The 25,050-nt window shown below is 49.4% G+C and overlaps 1 protein-coding gene across 2 annotated transcripts in view; it reads left to right on the plus strand.

The window, feature by feature from the left end:
* The window catches only part of PRMT3 (protein arginine methyltransferase 3), a 2,239,468-nt gene that overhangs the window by 880,096 nt on the left and 1,334,322 nt on the right, over window positions 1–25,050 (plus strand). For both annotated transcript variants that reach the window (XM_069623482.1, XM_069623481.1), the window contains exon 8: window positions 10,588–10,653. In XM_069623482.1, the coding sequence (XP_069479583.1) occupies window positions 10,588–10,653 (66 nt within the window). The remainder of the gene's footprint in view (window positions 1–10,587; window positions 10,654–25,050) is intronic.

A 25,050-nucleotide genomic window follows, 5' to 3' on the forward strand; every position in this document is an offset into this window, starting at 1 on the left:
GAAAAAGAGCTGGAAGCAGGAAGGCACCAGGTGGGCGGGGCTTGCTAAGTGGTGAAAAAGAGCGGCAGGCAGGAAGGCACCAGGTGGACGGGGTTTAGGCCAGGTGACCTAGATCCACTTGCACCTGCTCCCCATCTGCAAAGGAAAGGAAGCTGGAGGGCTCCTTAAGTAGGGAAACAGAGCGGCAAGCAAGAAAGCACCAGGTGGGCGGGGCTTGCTAAGTGGTGAAAAAGAGCGGCAAGCAGGAAGGCACCAGGTGGGCGTGGCTTGCTAAGTGGTGAACAAGAGCGGGAAGCAGGAAGGCACCAGCTGGGCGGGGCTTGCTAAGTGGTGAAAAAGAGCGCCAAGCATAAACTTTGTAAACATGTATCCTTGTAACCTGGGTCGGATCTCCCTTCCCCAAGATTAATGCAAGATTTTCCAAATAAAAGTTCCAATCAGGAAAGTTCTTTTCAACATCCAGATTCTTCTCTAATTGCAATACAAAGTTCTCTTCACTTCGTAACTCTTTCACTTGGCACTTGGATATGTTAAACCAGGTTTATCACTCTTCAAATATGATTGTTCAAAAGCTTCCATAATCTCCTGCTCAATAAACCAAAAAACCTTTATCTTCACACTTGCAGTCAGTTTTCAATGTAACTTTTCTTTATTAACAATAGTTTTGTCAGGATAGTTTTACCACAGTTCAAATCATAACACATTGGTGGCCTTGCCGCTTTCTTTCACCCACAACCTTCAACCACAAGGTAGTGCTTCAATGTCTTCGTAGTTCACTAACCTGCCAGGAATACCACTAATAATCCCTTTCCTGGTATACTCTCCTGCCACGATAAAACTCCTACCACCACTACTACAAGCACTTAGTGGTGATGCTTGCTTCCAGCTTCAAAGAAAGCCTTTGATTTTCACTATCATTGAAATTCACAATTTCTTTCACAACGTCTTTCATAAGGATATAGTACACATTGATGTGGTTTGTTCCACTGTTATATTCACCACTTGCATTGCAGGTTAAGTTTGTTTCCACCTTAAGGCTTTCTATAAGGAGGGCTTCTCTCCTGCCACCTTTGGTTTTCTACTACCACACCAGTTAACTGTTGGCCATGTCTTTCATTCACATTTTTCTGCTTAAGAAAACGATTTCCCCTTTTCCTTAGAAGTGCCTTCTTTTGGCTTAGGCAATGCTGGTTGTTATGAGTTTCAATATTAACCCAGCTTTACTTTGGCAATGATATTTGTAATCTGGGGTGAATATTACCCCTTCTTCACTTTAGAAATAGTTTTTACCATTCTTCTCCTCTCACTTTCCTTCAATGTGTTTATTAGGCCACAAGTACTTTAAATCATTCGGTCGGTGTTAGCAGCCAGCGGTCTAGTGTGGAACGCACCAGGGGGTTGGAGGTCACCTAATGAAGGCTAACTCACCAGTCTTCCTTTGTGTGTTTGCTCGACCCGCTGCCACTTCAGTGTTCTCTTCTCATGTCGGGTCTGGAGTATTTGACAGCTTCGGTATACTCCTGTGGCCCGCGCTTTCTGCAACAGGAGCTTGTCGCTTTATCCGAATGCTCTGCTGAACACCAACCACCGGAGTACGACGCTGGGCAGGGAGGGTTCCTCTCTCCCATGGGAGAGGCAGCAACTGCACCACTTCGCCCTGCGCGTCCTCTGCAATCCAAATTCCCAGCTTCTACGACTCTCAGCACTGCACTCAGCTGAAATCACAGCAGCGGTATCAACGTCTGCTTTCTGCTTCTCCCACTGCTACTGTCCATTTCTCCTCCGACTTCTTCTAGTGGCCTGCACCTGAGGGGGCTTTAAATGTTAAAAAATCCTGCTTAGAAATGGGTCATTAGAAACACTAGACTACGCATTGCATTTCTCGGTCTCTGAGCCCCTCTTCCTCCCAGTGCCTAGAGCATTATGGGACCTGAAGTCCCTAATGTTCTGGTTCCTTTTTATATCAAAGGCTTTAATCTTAATCTTATTTAATTCACTCTGTTTTGGGGATTATACCTTTAGGGGAGTGAATTAGACGTTTGGTCTTTATATCATAACTTAAGCCTATGGGGGAATCATACATATCAGAGACTATGGTATTGCTGCTTTGATCTTTACATACATCATTCCCCTGTTGACCATAAGGGTTTTCACTTCTTACATATTGGGTGATTTTGGAAAGGGAAGCCTTACTCTGACAACATGCCATTAGGTATTCCAGTTTTTGGGAAACCTCACCCTCGGAAGAAGATGAATACTGCGTCTCTCCTAACAGAGTCATCCTATTCCCTTGGTGGCGTTCTCCCAGGTGACCCACCCGGCTAGTACCACCCACAGGGTTAGGATCAGGTATCGGCTGCCTTCCCCAGGCAATTTGGGAGGAGACTTTAGGCAGGGATTCTGTGAGGACTCCAGAGGATTCATCACAACAGACAGCATGGAGCATATACACTTCAACAGGATTATCTAGGTTTCAAACACAGTGGTGTACAACACGCAGCAACTCAGAACCTATTCCAGGGGCACCTAGATGTGAAACACAAAACGATACAGTATGAAGCAATGCAGTGTGCACTTTAAGAGAAGTCTCCACGTGAGCCCAGCTGGAATTATGCAGCACGCTTTCTTAAGGATAGTTGAAAGTGAGAGATACTTTGGTATAACAAAATGGTGCACAAAAAGTGGCATTTCACTTTCACAGGGACATCCATGTATGACAACACTTTAGTATACAAAATGTATGCTATTCAGTTGTATTCAATTTGGGGCACCCGCCCATGGCCACCTAGATTTGAATCTTACGAGATGCTTACCTCCGCCACACAAAACAAAAACACTGCAAATCACAAGCACTACCAAAAGTTCTCTTGTGATTTTCCCTCTCAATCCCACGAACAAACCCATCCCAACCCCCTTCCTTTTCAAATGTCTTGGAAACCATGAAAATGGCTGTGGTGCGCGGTACAAATCACAATAACATAACATCATAACAGCTGTAAGGGTGCAGTAGTAAGACTCTGACACGGAGGGGTCATAGTGGTTGGCATAATCCTTTATTATATTATGAAAATGAAGAGAAAATCTTATCTATGGGGTTTCCCTGCCTCAACCAAAATAAATAATGTCACTGTCGGGATGTAAGAAGCAAACAGTCTGAATGTCCAATGTGAGAATGTAACTCTGTTCCTCACACTTTAAGTTTAAACTAAATAAAAAAGGAGGTCTTCCTGGCCGAGAAGAAAGGCTCTCTTCCCCTGGACATAAAGACACTTCAAAGTTTATTCGTTCTTTTAAATTGTGGCAGGAATCTCTCTTTACCCCAGCCTTCCTAAGGCTTCTGGTGCAGTTTATCAACTTGTGGGGGATATCTCCCTTCCCCAGCCTTCTTCGGGCTAGCAACACAGTTCAACTTCTTCTCTGTCTCCGGGGTCCCCGACCCTTGGATTAGAAAGCCTGGTTCTTTTCTCACCAGGCACTATGACAAAGAAGAGGAGTTTGGATATGTCTACAAACTGCGGTGGGTCTCTGACCCTGGTTGGTAGACCTGGCTTACTTTGACCAAGTACCGCGATAAAGAAGAGTGGCTTGGATGCTCCTCCAAGCCGTGGTGGGTCCCTGACCCTGATTGGCAGACCTGGTTTCCCCTTACCTCAGGTCTCCTAGTTTCAAACACAGACTTGCTTCATTCGCCGGCCAAGATCTGTGTTCCTTTATATTCTCACAGTTCGTTTTGTGGTCCCTTTTTGTTACATACAGACTTGGTCTACTCCCCTGCTACATACTGTCTTCACATGCATCATTTTCACAGTTTTCCCTATGATTTATTGATTTTACACACAGACATGTTTTACTCCCCTGCCAAGTACTGTCTTCAGATATATTGCTCTCACAGTTCTCTTTGTGGTTTCTCTTATGTGACAGGAGGGTCTGGGTTGGCTCTAGAATTGGAACCTGCCCGTGCTGAGCGCCACTTCTATTTGGGTTGGAAGACTGTTCTGGTGTCGCAAGATCACAGGAGTGGGTTGGGGTTTAGCCTGGATCCCAATTTGGTGCGTAGGAGAAGTGAGTTTGCTCCTGGTTATCTTGCTTCATATCTCGGGATAAATAATGGTATTTGGAGTGGTTCTTCTCAATACAATGGTGAGTGTCTAGAACACTGTTCTGGCATTTGTGCGCGAGCTCGGTCAGCCGACACGTGTTTCGACCCGGAGGGTCTTTCTCAAGGCTGAACAATATTCAAGAGTGCAAGGTGATGTGTGATAAATGACATTTTGTGACAAGCATGTTTAATTACATTGAATTAACGTGGTGGGTGATGTGAGGTGGTGGTTACAGATTAAAAGCATTACATGATTGTACATTCCATTCATAGTTGGATTAGCATAACAGTTGGAAAAGGTAAGGGGGGAGAGAGAATAGAGAGAGGTTAGCAAGAGAGGCAGGAGGGGGCGAGCGGTAGGAAAATTGGTGGAGAGGAGGGTGGTCCTCTTACCATGTAAGCAATGCTGCGAGCCCCAAGTGGGGTCCTGGTCGTGTTTGTAGTGGCTGTCCTTAGGGCAGTCTTGGCTCTTGTTGGGCCCTGTAATTAAATTCATAGGGAAATTAGTGGTTGGAAGATAAACGGTGGATGGCTGTTAAAATTGCAGTTTTGGAGAGCCTAGTGAGAGCCCATAGCAGACTCCCGTGCCATAGTGGCTCATAAGTAGCTGGGAGTAAAAAACGGATTGTGCCCAACCGCGCCGTTCCATGTTGGAATGGGCGTGTGGTCCGTGCGTTTGAGGCAGGAACCCCCCCCCTGGGTGAGCTGGGGGGGAAAAAGGAGTGCTTACCTGTATGCGAGTGATTCTCGTGCTGGGTTGCTTCCCTGCGGCTTCTGAGGAGAATCGAGTGCCGCCATGATTAAATATTCGCGCATGCGCCAACCAGCCGATGTTTGACTGTCAGCGCATGTGCGAGTGTGTAGTGTCCCTGTGGGCGCAGCCGCGCTTGTGCGAGTATGAAGTGTCCCTATGGACGCAAACGCGCATGCGCGCGTGTGTAGTGTCCCTGTGGACGCAATCGCGCGTGTGCGCGAATTGGTGTTTGTCAGAATTGGCTCTGGTCCGGTCCTAAGTGGCTGGGGGTGGGGGTCCATTGCGAGGTGTGACATGAGCATCTTGTCCTTCCGGACATGTCCGTCGTGGCTTGGGATGATGATGGCAGGGAGGTCTGGTTGTGATCGTTGTTAGGGCCAGAGGCATGGTCAATTCCATGGCGGTTTGAGGGCGGTGTGTAGGCCCATGGGAGTGTGTCAGAATAGGGGCAAAAGAGGGATTGAGAAGGTTACAGAAAGACATTGAGGTCGTGATCTTTGTTTAAATCATTTTTAACACATCTGAAGTGGCAGATTAGTCGCGCTTCTTCTCGTCTGAGTTTTTGGATTCTGTCGCCTCCTCTGGGTCCCAGCCGGACAATTTTCAGTCCGATGAACCTTATCTCGCTTTTGTCATCCATCTGGTGATTCTTCTGTCAGTGGGTGGCCAGTGGTAGTTTTGGATCTTGTGAATGTATACTGTTCATATGTTCCCTTATCCTGATGCGAGTTTCTCGGATGGTGCTGCCAATGTATATTTTATTGCATACGCAGATTAGAGCATAGATCACAAATGTACTTTTACAGTTGATGTGCTCTGTGATTTTGAATATTGGGCAACCTGTGAATTTGGCACACTTAGTTTGAGTCGCATACTTGCACATTGAGCATGTTCCACATTTTGTGAAGCCAATAGGTGTTTGTTTGCTGAGCCAGTCCTGTGCCGTGACGTGTTTATCAGAGAGAAAGGAAGGGCTCAGTAGGTTCCTTAGAGTTGGTGCTCTACTGAATGACATGCTGGGGTATGTTTCCAATTGAGGTTTGATATGGTCATCCATGCGGAGTAGTTCCCAGTGCTTGGTCAGGATTTTTTGGAGGGCATGACTGTCTTGGTTGTATCTTGTTACAAATCTAATCTTGGGGTTGCCATCTTGTCTTCTGGGTTTGGGTGAAAGCAATGTAGATCTTTCAATGTGCATAGCTTGTTCTCTTGCTGGTGTCAGGCTTTCGGTGGAGTAACCTCGACATCTGAATCTTCGGTCCAGTAGGTCACATTCTTCTGTGAAGGACTTGTCTGTGTTGCAGTTCCTTCTTGCCCGGATCTATTCTCCTTTTATGTGACAGTCCTGGGCCCTCCAATACTGCCACAGAAAAGATTATGGACCTCATTACAAGTCTGACGGTTCCGAATTAAGGGTGCCGGTTGCAATGTACCGGCACCCATTCCGGACCGGCAGACTACAGCTGTCTTCCGGGGCCTCTGCACCCGGCATGGTCTGACCTGCCAGATGCATCAGCTCCGGTAGGCACAGTTTTCACAGAAGCACCGTTACGAATGGTGCCGATGCTTCTGTCTCCCCATTCCCAAAGAGTCCTATAGGACTCTATGGGAATGGGGACTTAAGATTGCCACCGCCTGACATCCCGGACTTGTAATGTCCCGGTGGCACCGGGATCTCAGGCCGAGCAAACGGTGTTAGAGGGTTGGCAGTAACCCACCGGTGGGTTATCACCAACCCTGTAATGAGGCCCTATGACTTCTTATCACGTGATGTCCTTTTCTCAAAAGTATCACGTCTTGATAAACTGTCCCTTAGGATTGCGTAGGGGCTGTATACTTTTTCCCCACTTCATTTGTTACGCTCTTTAGGATTTCCTTCACCCTCTCTGGACCCCCAACCTGCGTGTTCCTGTTGGGCTGTGCTGCTAGCACTTCCCACAGTCAGCCTCTCGGTTTGTTTAGCTGGTACCGGTAGAGATCACCCCTTCAGCATCTCTGTGCCTGTACCTGCTTTTGCCGGCCTTCTATGCGACCCTCGGTCACTCACGCGGTTCCTCTCCGAAGCATCCGACTCTCCTTCTAGCTGTGTAGTTTAGCAGCTTTCCCCAGTTCTCCTTCCCTTGCCAGCTGGCAAAGGTTCCCCATCTGTCTGGTGGGACGAACTGGCCCACAGCCCCTTCTCAATGAATCACTGCTACCCTGCTTTTAACTCCTCGAGGGAGGGCTTGACAGTACTTCCTGTTTTCCCTCTTCTATTTCTACTCTACCATGGTCATTAGGAAGTTGGCAACCACTGACAGTTCAAATTGGTTCCCATAGATAACCGTCATACTTCCACACCTCTTCCTCGTCAGAGTACTTGCGGTTCCCTTGTGGGTCAATGGAGTAGTTTCTCATCATAGTACGGGTAAAGTGATCTTCACTTGGGTAATTCCTATTCTTCCTCGTCCCAGTACATTCTGGGGGGGGACTGGTAGGGTGACAATAACTCATGGCCCTACTAGGGAAAGGGGTTGTTGTTAAGGTTCTAGGAAGTGGGTCTGGGGGTCAGGTGATTGGCAGCGATACTGCGTTCTCTTTAGATAGTCGTACCAAGTCCCATGGGGGATCCACTATGGGTTAGCGGCCTCACCTCTCTGGCCTCATGAAGAGGTGCTCCCCCCTATGGGAGGAGGGACGACATCCGAAAATTCGTCACACAGCGCACAATAAAACAGGAATGCAATGTGAGGTTTAGGCATCTATGTGAACATGACAGACACCATTTACAAAAAACAATGAAAAACAAGGTGATGTGTTTTGTGAAGTATACTTGGAAGTGAACATCATCGATCGTTCTATAGGTTAATGCACTTTCAATGGGATAGCTATATATGAAAACAAAATATGTTATAATTCAATGCGCTAACTTATGGATACTTGGATTTGAGGTACATTGGAGACACGGTATATGTAATGTGCTTTTTTGGGGTACCTATATGTGATGCATGTTTTTATTGAGATAATGCAATGCACTTTCCAAGGGGATACGTAGACAATAATAATTGAAAGTGATACAGTGTGCTTTGTCAGGATACCTAGATGGAAGTCAACAATAAAGAGCACAAAACACTATTGCCTTTGTTGGGGAGCCTAGGATGTGAGACAATATAAGACACCTTATAGAAACAGCTTTACATTTTATACCAACTGGGTTCTGGACAGGGGTTACACATGCCAAGGTTAAAGGTCTTTGTCCCTTACATGATTGTAGCAGAAGTCTGACTCAGGGGTTGTATGGCTGGGGCGCTGGACAAGCATACAAACAGGAGGCACCCTAGCCTATGCCCTGTGGGAAAGGCCAGGTGACTTCCGGGGCGTACAGGAGGCCTACATTTAATAAAGGGATTGTGGGAGAGGGGTTTGGACAATGGCTACATGCAAAGCTAATTCTGTTTTTTTCGAAGGCTTAAAAAGTGGAAGGAAAAACTACCAATCAAATTAAAAGCATACTCTTAGCATTTTTAAAATTCTTAAGAAGAGACGGCAGATTGGAAATCAATCTAAAACAAATCAAAAGGATCTCAGGGGTAGGAAACAAGCGGCTCCTTCCAACAACAAACTCCTCTCCACTCAGAGAAAAACCTCTGTCTGTTTTTGCCTCGGCTTCTCAGGGCTGTGGGATGTGTCAGATGACTTCCTGGACCTATAGGAGGTCTGGATTTCACTAAGAGACAGTAGGAGAGGGATGTGGAAAATGGCTACCTGCAAAGCTTACTCTGTTTTTTCCTAGGCTTAAGCAATCAAGGGAAAAACTACCAATCCAGCTTGCACGCGCCTTGCTTTCTTAAATATTTCAGTACGACGGGGAAAATTGGAAATCGAGCTAAAACAAGTCAAAAAGACCTCAGGGATAGGACGGAAGCAGTGCCTTCCAAATACCATTTTCCTCTCCCTTGTAATGAATGTTGTATACCTTATATTTATGTGGGTTGGTTTCTAACCGGTTTCTACCATTGTATGCCTTGTTTTTGTGCTTGTTTGTATAGGAAGCAGGTTATTTGACTCCTTTAGAAGGTGTGTTGCGCATTTTGCCTCTATACAGCAACACCACTCCACACACCACCTCATCATTCCACTCCACATCAACACTTCACCCCACTCCACACCATCAAACCAACTGTTCACATTTTCACTTCACACCACTAAAGGCCCACCCCACACTTCCACCTCTCTACACCCCCACTGCACACTACCACTCTATACCCCTTCTCTGCAACCCCTCCACTCCAGCTCACACCCCCCCACTGCACACCAGATCATTCCACTCCACTTCTCTGCACCACTCCACAACACCCCTACTACACACCACCAATCTAAAGCCTCACTCTTAACACCACACTCTCTAGCCTACCCCACACCACTCTATCCCCTTACTGCACTCTGCCCCACCCTTTGTCTACCCCTGGAACCTGTGCACGCCTGCCCCACACCGCTCTACTTCCACTCGCTCTTCCTTGTCCCTCTCTAAATCCACTCACACTTCCTAACCCTTCTCTACTCTGACGATACCGCACTCCTTAATACCATACCTCACTCTATTCACACTTCTCTGCCTATCCGCAACAACCCACCACACCTACATCACCCTTGCCTATCCCCAACAACCCATCCACCTAAGCTCTCTTCTCGCTATCCTTGCTCATCCTAGATCATGCCCATGCTATCCCTCCCCCATCCTCCCTACTTCATCCCTGTCCAACCAACCTTCCACACCCGCCCTTCGCCCAGCCATCCTACCTCAACTCGTTTATCTCCACCAACCCACGTTCGCTAGCTCACATCTGGCTACCCCTATTAATCCAATCTCATCCATGCCTACCATGTTCACCCCTGCCTTCTACCTCCCACCTTAGCTTACCCATTCTCCCATCGCTCACCCGTACCCCTGCGACCCTAGTGCACATTTAAAATCCCAATGCTTTCTTTAAAATATCCAAACCTAGTGTTTACTGACAAGTAACACTATTAATACATATAGTAAAAATACTTTGATACACAGCAGTGAAAAGAAGTATTTCCACAATCTCTATACTAATGTGATTTTTCTGTAAGCACTAATTTGCAAACATGCATGGAATTAATAGCTAAATAGAGGCCTAGTATTTACTGCTTTCTTACCTATAAATGTAAAATGCAATGACCTGCATACGCTAAAACGATTGACTTTGTCCATTGTGTGATCCCTTTCCTGTTTGTCTTAGAAACTGCTTGCGTCCACGCTTTACCAACAGTTTTCGAGGCATGTAGAATTGCTGTTTATCCCATGCCCATACAATAAAGTCTCCGTCAGTGCTGCACCCATTTCCTGTAGACCGAGGATCCATCCCTTCATTGTACCATCTCCGTTGGTATCAGCCCCCAATAGTATCCTTATAAACAATACAGGCGGAAATCCCCCTCTTCTGGATCGTATGTTAATTGGTTTTAAAGGTTAATCAGAAAACATGCTTGTGTTGTATTTGGAGGCTGACATTGCATGGATTTCCTTGCAGTTATAAGATAAAATATGAAAAGCAACCGAGCATAAATAATGAAATGACAATGGCCTTACATGAGTTTACATTAATTATGGAAGGTGTATACTTGTAAAAGCGTTTCTAAAAAAGAATAATCGTCAGCTCATGTCATTGCGTATTTCGATACTTTGTTATAACGAGGAGTATTTGTTTTTCTTATTTTTCTGTTTCCCTAGGACACTGTGCGAACAGAAAGCTACAGGGACTTCATTTACAAAAACCAGCACATCTTCAAGGACAAGGTACTTCCAATCAGCGCCTCTCTTGACTTGTGGGAGAAAGCAAAGCAGCATCCCTCTTGCAGGAAGGACGGAGGCAGCTGCAGCTGCCCCCGCCCAGTATCCCCGACAGCCTTTGATTTAATATGCGCTGGCTCGGCGTTCTGCTGCGTCTGCAGGGTGCTGACGGCTGATAACAGAAATACTGATCATTGTTGTCTTTGTCCCACGCACTGTCCTATGTGGTGTTCATTAATTATCATGAAGTGGCCAACTTTAACCTCTCGTCCCCGGGGTTATTTTTTCCCCATGAAGTCTAATCTACATCTGTAGATGTGATTTACTACCTGTCATGTGACTTCATGAGCCACTTGAGGTTCCTTTAGTAAAAACGCTATATACTGTAAGCTCCTTTGGGATTGGTGGTGCGTGTTAGGGGGGAAGCCATAGTAAATGGACGTAGTGTTTTCGAAACAGATAATGGGGAAACATGACCGATTCCCCTCTTCTTCAAAATCTGGGGAGCCGTGAATTACGCTTTTTCATGTCCCCCTCGTTGTTTAATTATGTGTGAAATCCAGTGGTGGAAGTGGGCGGGCGCGGTGCTCCTCTACTTCTTTTAATTTACTGTTCCTATACTTTTATTTTAAAAAGAAACTGTTCCGGAATGGTTTCATTTTAAAATAAAAGTATAGGAAGAAGTTGAAACATTCAGTGCACTGCACTGAGCGTTATCCTAAACAGCAGGAGCATGTGTTTTGGGGTTTGTATTGTGCGTGGGAAGGTGCGTGACGATGGGGTTTGTGGGGAGCTGTGCATGCCAGTAGGGAACATAGTTCCACTTTTCGTACACTTCCACCACTGGTGAAATAAAAACAACACATGACACCCCTTAAGCCGGTGAGTGGGCATCCTTATCTGCTCCATTGGCGAACCCTTAGAACCGTCCACATTACCTCCCAGTTTAAGGCCCGGCTAAAAATGGCTTTAGCTCTTTGTGCAAGCAACCGCAGCAGCATATATTGTCCATCTATCCCTCCCTCTACAACAGCTGCTCCATGATGCACGAGGGCATCCCGGTGAAAGCTCTGTTTATCGTGTTTTAGACGCCGGTAACTTGCGGAGAGAGTTCACGATTGTTGCTTATAAGAGCTTCTTTGGTTTCTATGTTTCTTAGAACGTTGATGTTGTTCAATACATGTGCTGCATTTTATTTTCTGCTGAAGTTTTTATGAGGTTTGGTACAATCACTTTTTTCCAATTTTCTGTTCTCATTATTGGTAGAACATTCTTCGCAAAATCCACTTGACCACTTGTATTGTTGGGTACTTTTTAGAAGGGTTCAGTACCATTTTCAGTGTTCGACCTTAACGACAACTGTCAGTACTAGGATGTTAATTTGCTATGTCAGGCATCGAAATTGAGTCGGCCCTTGAATTGCCTACCTTTAGGTGAAAATACATTTTGTGTGTGCTGGACGGGGTGTGGGGGGCACTGCTGCGATTGTGAAGGCCATATGTAGCTGGTAGACCTTGCATTAAGGTTGAATGGGGCTGGAAGACGTTTTACCAGCACAACTGATACTCCCGCCTGCAGAGCGCAAAATAGGTCCTTGCAGCATCATGCCCTGCAGTCCCCAATGCACAACAGCAGACGGGGCAATGCAGCAGTATTTCTTTGGAGTCCCTGCTCCACCACAGAACAACGCCTCACGAGCAGCACGTCCCTTGCATGCCCCTGCTGTTCCGACTGAATTGAGCTCCCAAGTTGTGGCAAGCCATACCCTGATTAGCTCATCCAGTGCTGTTTTGGATAATTGATTGTGGGACTTTAAAATGGGATAAATGGGACTACAAGTCCAAGAATTTTGAGGAAAAATATATTTGAATACTCTACACACCCAATGCATGGGAAAGATGAGAGCTCTAGCTGTACCGTGTCAGACAGGTCCCTGGACATGATGGAGGATGAAAGGCCTCACATGAGCATGCAATGCAGTTCATGCTACCTTGCTCCAAACATACAGCAACTTGTTTAATAGAACTGGAAATGTTGTACCCGGGGACAGGCAGGTATCTGATCTTTTTCCCTTGCTGCATGCACGAGATTTGGCCTTAAAGCATTATGCGTGAACATTGCCTACTGCACCATCTGACACAAGGCTTCCAAGAAGCTACTCCTTCACACATAAAGAAGGCTGGACATGGCACAACCCACTTGTTGTCCTGGCTGTCATTGCATTCAAATGTGACCCAACATGCACCAGATTACTGAGAATCCTCTTGTCCCTTCCCTTGACCCGGTGACTTAGAACACCTAATGAGATCCGTTGGAGAAATGGTGTAACCTGCAAAAAGATGCCTGCTCTTGAAAGTTGTCCAGAGAGGGCATGACTGAGATGGTGAGGGTGCAAGGAGGAGGGGGCTACTTCTATAGCATGAGGGGTCTTTCTGTGGCATTTACTTGGAAGCACTTTCTAAATCAAAATGCTGCAATAGTGTCCTTCATAGAGGCAAGTGTTTGAGATGCTGGAACTGTATTTATCATATACTGCAGCAAGTGCATGGAGAAATGCTGCTACTGTGGCTGTTCATGTTTCGTTTTTTTAAGGGGCGCTAATTATTTGAACTTAATTTAGCAATATGCAGTGCTTGAATTTTCCAGGCATGTTTATTTCTAAATTTTTCATTTGTGTTGAATTGAGTCAGCCTGAGGTTTGCAGAAGAATAATGTGTGAGCAATCAAAGGAGATGCATCACAGGGCTTGATTAATCACATGAATAAAGATACCCTAAAGTGATTTTTAAGCACATTTGACATGGTATGCACATGTAGTTAATGCTGGCACACTCGAAAATGTGTGCACATTCAGTTCATCTTGGTCTGGACTAAAGCAACGTTCCTCCACTAGGCCCAAGCTGACGACCCATTCTGTGATTTGAGACTTTGCCTGTGATCGTCATTCATTGTTCTTTAGTGGAATCACCCTATCAGACCAGGTCCCACACACCCGGCCTACCAGGAGCTCATTTGTTCTGATGGGCACATATGGAAATAGGGCTTTGTGGGGTTGAGAGGTGCTGGTAATGTTTTGTATACGTCAGAGTTTTTTCAATAATACCATTACCCCATCCATGGGTTGAGTGCATCTCTCGTAGGTCGAGTAGATAAAGTAAGCCACTCGGCAGTTTTAACTGGATTTTTAAACAATTGTTATTTGTATTAGTTTTTCACTGTTAACAATGCACCTGCAATAAGCATTTTCATCAAAACATATTCCCTTTTTCCCCATACGCTCACTCCCAGTATCCATCCTCATGACCCTCTCTATTTACACTTGTAACATAAACACACCCCATATGTTCACTACTCTTTCAAACAGAGATCCTTTCTATAGAAATGTTTCATGACAAGCAATTTGTAACAGGTTCCTTCAAAGGGATTGGTTCCTCCGACGTATCCCACATCTATGACAGGTAATCACCACAGCTGTGCTGCTTCGGAAAATGTTCTGCGTCGATGACATCGATACGCTGTCCTCGAGGACGTCACCAGATGTTATAAGTAGGACGCACGACGCCCGTAGCCTTGGTTCCGTTTTTTCTGCGAATGTGTTTGCTTCGGAGATCTCGGCGCGCCTTGATTCTTCTGAGTATTTCTATCGGTTCTTCGAACCTGTTTGTGAAGATATCATGTCTTCGTCTTCTTCTGCCCCGCGGTCAGGTTTTAAGAAGTGTCGGGACTGCGGTTCCAAGATGTCGCTGACGGATCCGCGCGACATCTGCCTGTGGTGCATCGGTGAGGACCACGCTACGGATGATTGTGACGATTGGCAGTCATTAACATCGAAGGCCTTGCGGGAGCGGAAGAAGAAGCTTTCTGTCGGTAGGGTGTCCAAGCCCCGAAAGTCGAGATCCGCTGGGCTTTCGACTGACGATTCGAGAGGCGACTCTCCGCGTCGTCCGCGTAGGTCCCACCATTCCTCTGAGTATTCCATCAATTGATGGCTAAATAAAGTTTTCTTATTTCTAGAGTTTACTCATAGGTACTCTTTTGGTAAAGTAAATGTAAAGACAAACAATGTTAAAGGCATTAAATCATAATTGTTTAATCCATACAAACAAATTGTGTCATCATAGGGTAAAGATGATGCAGAAAACAAATCAAAATACAATGTCAAATATTCAATGTTATCCTAGTGGATATCAGCCAAATGTGTAAACAGTTCAGGAATGGAAAGGCTGACTCGTTTCGGGATCAATATCCCTTCTTCTTGAGCCAAATAGGTATGAACTGTAAAATAGCAGAGATAAACAAAGAATGTGTCAAGCTATTGAAAAAATAGTTTAGACATCAGTTACATGTTAAAGAACAGCAAACTCAAGGCCAAGTATTAATGGCTAACATTGGTAGATTAGCTTAGTTTCAATAAGTAAGGCTAGTCCTTATATAGAAGCAATCAATGACAGGTTTCTGATCTTTCAATGAGGCTTATTTTCAGCTTAAAGTGTCGGCAAAAAGCCACCAAGAACCACTGTGACGATCATGCAATTCAATCCTCTATGTTAAGGTGATACACTTCTCCAGCATGGGGTCTGGCATGGATTCACATGCTCATGAATATTCCCCGTCGTCAGGCTGGGAATCCTCGGTAAAGAAAAAACCAGTATCAGTTTCGTTTCTGATCTGTCTTTCGTAGTAATAACCAATCACTGGTCTCTGCGTCATACTGACCACAGCCAATGACTGCCCTCTACCTAAGCACCGCCTCTGGCAGCCATCTTCAGATTTTTACCGCACGTTCATGTGTTGGGATCCTCGTGCTATTGCTCTCGAGCGTTAGTGCTATTTTTTCGCGCTTTTTACAAAAAACTTCGATTCTTTCGGTCAAAAGAGCCTCAAGCTCCACCGATCCTACATCCGATCAACGGGGACCCGTGTCGGATTCATCTGTGCCCCTCAAGGGTGAAGATTTCGTCGAGCTACACTTCGGAGGACTCCAGAAGCTTCTCAGGCCCTGTCTCGGAGATGGCCCAGGAGAAGGGAAGCTCGACGCCCGGAAAGCTGTTCAGGGTCTGCCCTGGATGCCAGCTGCAGAACGTCTTCAAGGAGGACGAACACTCTTTCTGCCTTTACTGCCTTCATGAGGACAAGACGCACGTGGAGAAGGACTGTGCGTTTTGCGGCAACATGTCGGAACGGACCATGAAGGACCGCCATCAACGTCTCGCCAACTGGCTGGAGGGTAAGAGCCCGTCTGGCGAGAAGAAGAAGAAATCCGAGCGGTCTTCTAAGACCTTTGAGGGCGCCCCGGCGACGGGGGCCCAACATAAGGCCAAGCACCGCGAGTCCGCTGGCACCGGGAGCGCCGAACGGTCGGGCTCTACGGGCGCCAGGCAGGGCGCACCCTCCCCGGCACCATCAACCACGAGCCAACGCTCTGGGTCGGGTAAGAGGAAGGACGAGCACCCGGCGAAGCTCCTGGAGAGGCCCCGGTCGAGCTCTAAGGCAGAGGAGGAGCGTGGCAGTGCCCCCTCCCTCAAGGATAAGGCGGTGAGCGCACCTAAGGTGGTGAAGGCCTTGATCCATCCGACCAAGCCCTCTATCGAAACGGTCGCGGCGGCCCTGGCTCAGCCGGTGGTGGCTGCACCAGTGGTGGCGACCTCAGGGCCCAGAATCTCCCTGCCTCCTCGGAGGGAGTCTTCCTTTGTGCCCATCGATAGGACCCCCGTGAAACCCTCCGTGGGGAAGAAGAAGGGGGGGCAGGGCGTCGTCGTAGAGTCGGCCTCAACCTCAGAAGAGGAGCTGATCGAGGTCTTAAGCCACGGCCTAGGCGTGGAAGAAGGCCAGCCCGTCGGAATGGACCCCGACGCAGGTGACGACGACGACATCGTCGAGGATACCGACGGGGCCCCTGCTCGCCCGTCGGATTCCCCTCTGCCAGCGCCGCAAGACAACTCGGCGGCCATTTTGTTGGCCATACAGTCCTTATGCTCCGAGATAAGGACGAGGCTACCGTTACCGACGGAGGAACCTCTCCCGTCGGGGGATCCAGAACCGGGACCTTCTGGTGTCCCCCCTACCAAGAAAAGAAGGATCCATCCACCACCTCCTTTTCAACCGTCGCGCCCCTTCCAGCCCTCCTCCCCGTCCACCCGAGGGGATGATACGGGGACTGACACGGCAGCGACGGGTACGGACGACGAGGCATACGACGAGGATTTTCCGTCGTCGCCTCCCACCAGGGCCTCTCCGCCCGACGAGATCGGATCTTTCCACTCCATGATCTCCAGGGCTTCCGAGCTTTTCCAACTCTGCCCTGAGGAGAAGAAAAAGGAAGGCTTCCTTTATCAGCGGCGCGAGGCCAAGAGGAAGACGGTCCTCGCAGTGCCTCTGTTGGACGACATTTGGGATGAGGGCCTTTCCCTCCTCAAGAACCCTTCCACGACGCCAGCTAGAAGAGACCGGTACGAGAAAAAGTACCGGGTCCCGGACACGGCCCCCCTATGCCTCCGGGCGCAGCCTACCCCGGACTCCGTCGTCTCCGCGGCAGCCAGGAAGAAAGCGGGGGGGGTGCGGCCTCCACATCGACTTCCCCGCCGGACGGCGAGGGAAAGAAATTGGATACTATGGGGCGTAGAGTCATCTCGTCGGCAGCGACGACGATTTAAGCGGCCAACGCCTTGGCTATCGTGGCCCGCTACGACAGGGAGCTCTGGTACAAGATGGCTCCCCTGCTGGATTTTCTGCCGGACGACAAGAGGGCGGAGGCCCTTGAGATCCTGCAGGAAGGTGAGGTGGCCTCGGACCACGCCATCACCGTGGCGACGGACATCGCCGACACTGGATTCCGCCAGCTGGGCAACAGTGTTTGCCTTCGACGTCGTGGATGGCTCAAAGCTACGGACTTCCGGCAGGACGTCCAGACCAGAGTCCTGGACATGCCCTTCGACGGGAACAACCTGTTTGGGAAGACAGTGGACGATTCCCTTCAGGCCATCAAGGCGGATACTGAGACGGCCCGGGCCCTTGGAGTCCTGCAACGACGGACGCCCTTTCGGAGCGGCGGAGGCAAGGGCGCCTAAAAAGGTTCCGGCGGCGGTTTCGCTTCCTACCGTCAAGCGGCCCGCTCGTCGTCGCAAGAGGCCTACAGAGGACGAGGCAAGTCTAGCGGACCCCGCCGTCGTCGCCAAGGAGGTCAAGGCGGCAAGGCCGCGTCCAAGCAGGATTGAACCGGCCGTGGGGTCGGGCCCCCACCGAAGCACCCCGGTGGGAGGCCGGCTGGCGGGCTTCGTCAGCGTGTGGGAGTCCATCTCCACCGACCGTTGGGTGCTGGACGCCCTGGCCCGGGGCCACGCGCTCGAGTTTCAAAGAAGGTGCCCGCGCGTCCCCCCCGTGGCCAGGAAAGAACTTCACGTCCCTCAACTTCTCCTGGAGGTAAAGGCGATGCTCAGAAAGGGCGCCATCGAACTCGTCCCAAAGAGGCTTCGGGGCTCCGGAGTCTACTCGAGATACTTCCTCGTGAAGAAGAAGACGGGAGGATGGCGCCCCATCCTGGACCTGCGACGTCTGAACAAGTTCATCAAGGCGCAGAAGTTCCGGATGGTCACCCTCCAGCACGTCCTGGGTCAGCTGGAGGAAGGAGACTTCCTATCGTCGTTGGATTTGGAGGATGCCTACTTCCACATTCCCATCCTAAAGGGGCACCGCAAATTCCTCAGATTCGTGGTCCAAGGGCGTCATTACCAGTTCAAAGCCCTTCCCTTCGGACTACGGTCGGCACCCAGGGTATTCACCAAGTGCCTTGCACCGGTGGCGGCGCAGCTGCGCCGCGAGGGGATCCACGTCTACCCCTACCTGGACGACTGGCTCATCCGCGCCAAGACGAGGGAGCTCGCCGTGGTCCACACGGCAAGGACCGTCCAACTCCTCACGGACCTGGGATTCTCCGTGAACTACGCCAAATCCCACCTGGTGCCCGCGCAAGTCGCACTGTTTCTGGGAGCGAGGCTCGACACAGTGTCCCTTCTGGCCTCCCCGTCGGAGGAGAGGACCAGGACCATCTTGGGCAAGGTGCAACGGATGTTGGTGGCCGACGCGGCCAAAGTGAGGTCCATCAAGTCCCTCCTCGGGATGATGTCTTCCTGCATCTACCTCATTCCCATGTGCAGGCTCCGGATGCGCCCGTTGCAAGAATTCCTGGATGCGCGCTGGATCCAGACGACGGGCAGCTTCGAGGAAAGGATCAAGCTCGACGAGAGTTTCCGACGAGCGATACGGTGGTGGGGCACCCGCGCGCATCTGACGGCGGGCATGGACTTCCAGACCCCAGCCCACCAGGAGACTGTGACCACGGATGCCTCCCTGGAAGGGTGGGGAGCGCACACCGAAAATCTGCACGCAAGGGGACTCTGGCTCCCGACGGAGAAGTCCCTACATATCAACGTCCTGGAGCTCCGTGCAGTGTTTTGGGCCCTCAGGTCCTTCCTTCCGTCCCTCAAGGGCAAGGTGGTGAGGATCTTCACCGACAACACCACCACCATGTTTTACATCAGGAAACAGGGCGGAACCAGGTCCCCAGCGCTGTCCAAGGAGGCGCAGGACCTGTGGCATTGGGCCGTCGCCCAAGGGATTTTTCTGGTGCCGTTTCATCTGGCAGGGATAAAAAACACCATCGCCGACTCACTCAGCAGGGAGCTGCGCTCGTGCCACGAGTGGGAACTACGGCAGGATCTGGTGGATCGCCTCTTCCGACGGTGGGGCACACCCCAGATCGACCTGTTCGCGACGGCGACGAACACCAAGTGCCGGAGGTTCGCCAGCAGGTTTCCCCAGACGAGGAGCATGGGCGATGCTTTCTCGTTCCCCTGGGAGGGCCTGTTCCTCTACGCGTTCCCTCCCTTGCCTCTGCTAATCCGGCTCGTCAACCAGCTCAAGAGGTCACGGTGCAGGATGATCCTCGTCGCACCTGCGTGGCCGAGGCAGATATGGTTCCCGGACCTTCTGGACTTGTCAGCGTCCCCGCCGATCAAGCTGCCGGCGGACGCGGATCTACTCTCCAGGGAAGGAGGCGCCATCCTCCACCACGACCCGAAGTCGCTGAACTTGCAGGCCTGGCTCCTGCAGCACTAGAGTTTGGAGGATACGACATACCGGCCGATTGCAGAGAGGTTCTTGCAAAGGCCAGGGCGTCCTCGACTCTTAAATGCTACGGACACAAATGGAAGAGGTTCTCTGTCTGGTGCCACGCACAGAAGATTAACCCTCTACGGATTACGGCTCCCCAAGTACTGCCGTACCTGCTGACGCTGGCCAAAGCTGGTCTGGCACATGCGTCCATCAAGATTCATCTTGCTGCGATCTCCCGATACACCAGAACCACGGGCCGGACGTCCTTGTGGTCTCATCGTCTGGTGAAAGAGTTCATGAAGGGACTGTTCAGATCGTTCCCGCCGGTGAAGGCTCCGGCCCCGGCGTGGGAGCTCAACGTGGTGCTGACCAAGCTCATGGGACCTCCGTTCGAGCCTCTGCACTCGGCCCCGTTGAAGTTTCTATCGTGGAAAACAGCTTTTCTTGTGGCCATCACCTCCGCACGACGAGTGGGAGAGATCCAGGCCCTTTCCTGCAAGGCCCCGTACTTGACTTTCCACGACACGAGGGTAGTGCTCAGGACGCACCCCTCCTTCATGCCCAAGGTACCGTCGGACTTCCATCTCAACGAACCCTTGGTGTTACCTGTGTTCTTCCCGTCGCCTTCGTCGCCGGCTGAGAGGACTTTGCACTCGCTGGATGTAGCTAGAGCGCTGACGTTCTACGTGGACCGCACGAAGGGTTTTCGGAAGACGTCACAACTCTTTGTGAACTTTGGACCTGTCAATCAGGGGAAGGCTCTCTCGAAGGCTTCCATCTCCAGATGGCTCTCCGGCTGTATCATGTGCTGTCACCGGTTGGCAAACCGACCGCTGCCTGGCCGTCCGAGAGCCCATTCCACCAGAGCGATCGCAGCTACCACAGCGTTCCTATCTGGTGTGCCCCTGCTGGACATATGCAGGGCTGCTACGTGGAGGTCGACGCACACCTTCACGAAATTCTACTGCGTCGACCGGGATTCCAGGGAGGAGTCCAGGGTCGGCCAAGCAGTGCTGCGCAACCTGTTCGCCTGAGGTGAGCCTGGTGAGGAGGTAAGATGCTTAATGTTGAGTTGATGTGATGCTTAATGTTGAGCCTTTGCCACCTCCCGTGGTTGTGCATGTGTGTACTGCTATGTATTCTTTATTCATGAGCATGTGAATCCATGCCAGACCCCATGCTGGAGAAGGAACAAGTTACTTACCTGTAACTGTTGTTCTCCAGCATGGGTCTGGCATGGATTCACATGCGAACCCTCCCGCCTACCCCTCTGCGGCTCTTCACTTGGTCATACTGCCACTTCACGTGCTTCCAAATCTGAAGATGGCTGCCAGAGGCGGTGCTTAGGTAGAGGGCAGTCATTGGCTGTGGTCAGTATGACGCAGAGACCAGTGATTGGTTATTACTACGAAAGACAGATCAGAAACGAAACTGATACTGGTTTTTTCTTTACCGAGGATTCCCAGCCTGACGACGGGGAATATTCATGAGCATGTGAATCCATGCCAGACCCATGCTGGAGAACAACAGTTACAGGTAAGTAACTTGTTCCTAATGAGTGTATGAAGAAAGTGTTTTTCCAAATATAACTAAATGTTTCATTACAGCTGAAATGCTGGTAAAAAATAACTTTACCTTATAATCGTACAGTGAAGACGCTTATATTGGACAAGATAATGTATTTGTCATATGATGACGAATACACAAAAGATTCTTCAGTATAGGACTAATCTGTTTTCATATACGGAGTCTAGAAATGGACAAATAACATAGGTATTAAGTAAAAGATTCTAATTATCGCTGTAACAAGATTGTAAATAATAATTTTGCAGGCAATAGTTGTTATTGAGCACGATCATGTTGATAATTAATTTATCTCGCTCGAGTGGAAGTCACCGTAATGTAAACTAACGTTCAGGCACTGAATGACATATACGTTTGTGGTACTAGATATACACCGTCAATTGTTCAAAACAGGCGTCATACCCTACCCTACCCTCCTGATAGGGACAACAAGCGTTTTGATGGCTGGGCGAAGAAAGTGTTTTCTTCAGGGGGTATGGCTTTACAGGCAGCCAACTCTGTGTGTGCCTTAGCACGTTTCACTCATTCTCAGCACCTAAATGTCTCTGTACCTAGCTCAGTCCAGACACTGGTGTCAGCGCCAGCTGGGAAAGGTTCTGCAAATCCTTCTTTGCCATGTTCACTGTCACCCGACAATGAGGGAAAACAGCTAGACTCTGTAAGGAAGTGCACCATCTCCACGGCCGCAACTACCATGAAGGAGGGCCAATGTAATGGCTATCCTGTCCCGATATGTCTGGGAGCTCTGGTTTAATTTGGGCACAACCTGGGACTTCTTTCCAAATGACAAGGATGAAGCTTTTGCCCTCCCTCATGAAAGGGAAGCTGCTTCTTATCATGCAATTTCAGTAGCAGCAGATATTGCAGAACCTGGCTTCCGACAAATGGGCAACGGCACTATCCTATGCTGTTCCTATGCCGTCAAGGTTGGCTAAATGCCATAAACTTCCATCTGGAGGTGCACTTGAAGGTGGTAGACATGCAAGGACGTCTGGCAACTACAGGCCCTCTAACCGGTTCCGGCCCAACTGGTCCAGCACCTACCCCACATCGGAAAGGGCCTACCTAGGGAATCAGCACTGTCACTGCTCCTCGCACACCAGGGGCCAATCCTCAAGACAGTCCTGACCAGACCCTGCCCTCGCCCCTCCACTTTCTCACCCAGTGGGAGGGCGACTTTTCAAGTTCGTTGAGCAGTGGTGTTTCATCACCACAGATGAATGAGTGTGTGAGAAGCACTTGCCGTTACTCCTGAAAGAAGTTCAATTTCTCCTCTCCAAAGGGGCGATCGAGTTCGTCCCCCTCCACCAACAGGGTCAAGGACTGTACTCGAGATACTTTCTGGGAAGGAAGAAGCCAGGGGGGTTGTTGGCCCATGCTCGACTTGCGCCTTCTCAACAAGTTCCAGTGGGCCCAAACCTTCAACATGGTCACCCTCCAGCATATTCCCACGCATCACCTGGAAGGGGATTTCCTATCATCCTTGGACCTAGAAGACGCATGCTTTCATGTCCCGATCAATCTCTGACACTGAAAGTACCTATGATACAGTTTGGAAAGCTGACATTTTCAGTTTAAGACCTTGCCCTTCGACCTCTGTTCATCTCCGAGGGTATTCACAAAGTATCTGGCCGTACCTCGCCGATTGGCTGGTTCGAGCAGAGTCTCTTGCACCAGCCCATCGGCACACAAATGCCACAATCCAGTCCTTAAGACCGCTGGGGTTCTCCATCAACTTTTCCAAATCCTGCTTGACCCCTCGTAGCATGCTCTGTTTTTAGGGCCTCGACTGGACACACTATCATGCACCGCAACCCCTTCAGAGGACAGAGTGAAAGCCATGCTGGCAAAAACTCTATTGCTATCGCAGAAGAAGTTGGCTTCAGTTTGCATCTTGATATCCCTGCTGGGGATGTCGTCATCCTGAATCCCATTGATCCAGCTGCAGGCTTTGATTGCAGCTTCTACAGAAGTTTCTCGATGCTCTATGGAAACCGATTTCTGGCAAATGGGAAGACGGGATTCTTCTGACGTGCCCACTCTGTTAGCTGGTGGATGCTTTGCTCCAATCTTGCCAAGGGAGAAACCTTTCCTCTGCCCGATCACCAGGTCACAGTGACTACAGACTTGTCTCTGTAGGCCTAAGGCCCCTGGCATGGATATGGCCTGCCTGGACTTGCTTGCTCACACAGGCAATCTCCATGCTAGGGGTCTCTGGTTGCAAGAGGAGAAAACATTGCACATCAATGTCCTGGAACTGCACGCTGTGTTCTGTGCCCTTAAGTCCTTTCTATCACAGCTTCAGGCCTAGGTGGTACGTGTGTTTACCGGCAACACAACAATGGTTTAAATAGGCAAACAAGAAGGCACCGGTCCTCTGTTCTATCAATGGAAGCTCACGCCCTATGGACGTGGGCTCTAGCCCACAACTTCTTGCTCTTCCCGTTCCATCTACCGGGGATGGACAGCACAGTGGCGGATTCTCTCAGGAGGGAGTTGTGTTTCTGTCACAAGTGGAAACTTCTTGGTGATCAAGTTGGCCATATCTTCAGCAGGTGCGGAACACAAGATGTCGATCTCTTTGTGACCATGGAGAACAGGAAATGCATGGCTTTGGCCAGCAGATTTCAGCACACAGAGAACCTAGTGGACGCCTTCATGTTACCATGAGAAGGCATGTTCTGTACGCATTTCCGTCAATTCCACTAGTCCCTCGAGTAAACCTGTTCAGACTGCATCAGTGCAAACTGATATTGGTGACACCCTATGTGGCCGAAGCAATATTGGTTCTTGGATCTCCTTGACCTCTCATCAGCACCTCCCATCAAGCTGCCTCTGCTTGTCGACCTTCTGTCCAGGGACCGCAGGCTAATTATACTCCACAGCCCAGCCTCCATCCACCTGATTGCCTGGCTCCTGCTTTGTTAGAGTTTGATAGAATACCTATGCCACCTGTCGTGAGGTTCCGGCCAAAGCCTGGGCTTTCCCCACAGTGACTGCTACAAAAGCAAGTGCAAGCGTTTCTCCACTTGATGTTCTGGTCGTGGCATCGGCCCCTTCCATGTGCAAGCTACGGACGTCTTGGGTTGATCTGATGCATTGCTCCATTAATGTACACCTGGCTGTCATCTCCAGGTTTATGCGCTTCCTTGGAATACCCTCTCTTTGGTCGCACCCGCTCATCAAGAAGCCCCTTAAAGGGCTGTTTCGCTCCTTCCCTTCTGTCAGAGCACCTGCTCCAGTGTTGGAGCTGATCTTTGTCCTCTCCAGGTTCATGGGACCCCCTTTCGAGCCTTTACAAAAAGGCCCTCTTATGTTTTTGTCCAGGAAGACTGTGCTGTTGGTTGCCATTACCTCTCTGGCACGTGTGCGGAAAATCAAGGCTTTCTCGTGCAGACCGCCCTACTTGATTGTACATAGATCCAAGGTGGTCCTTTGCACAAAACCAACCTCTATGCCCAAGGTTTGGTCTGTATTCCATCCAAACTTACCGTTGGTACTGCCTGTCTTTTTTTCTCAACATCCTCTCCTGTGCAATGCTCGTTGCAATCCCTAGATGTGGTGCGAACCCCAGAGTTCTACGTTTTCCAGCGCAAAAGGGATTTTGCAAATCTTCTCAATTGTTTGTGACGCATGAGCAATGTTCTTCCCAAAGTCTCCATTGCTCATTGTTGGCTGTTTGCCTGCATTTCCTGCTGTCAACAACTG

Source organism: Ambystoma mexicanum, chromosome 11 (assembly GCF_040938575.1).
Source record: "Ambystoma mexicanum isolate Mex_15411 chromosome 11, UKY_AmexF1_1, whole genome shotgun sequence".
Taxonomy (NCBI): domain Eukaryota; kingdom Metazoa; phylum Chordata; class Amphibia; order Caudata; family Ambystomatidae; genus Ambystoma; species Ambystoma mexicanum.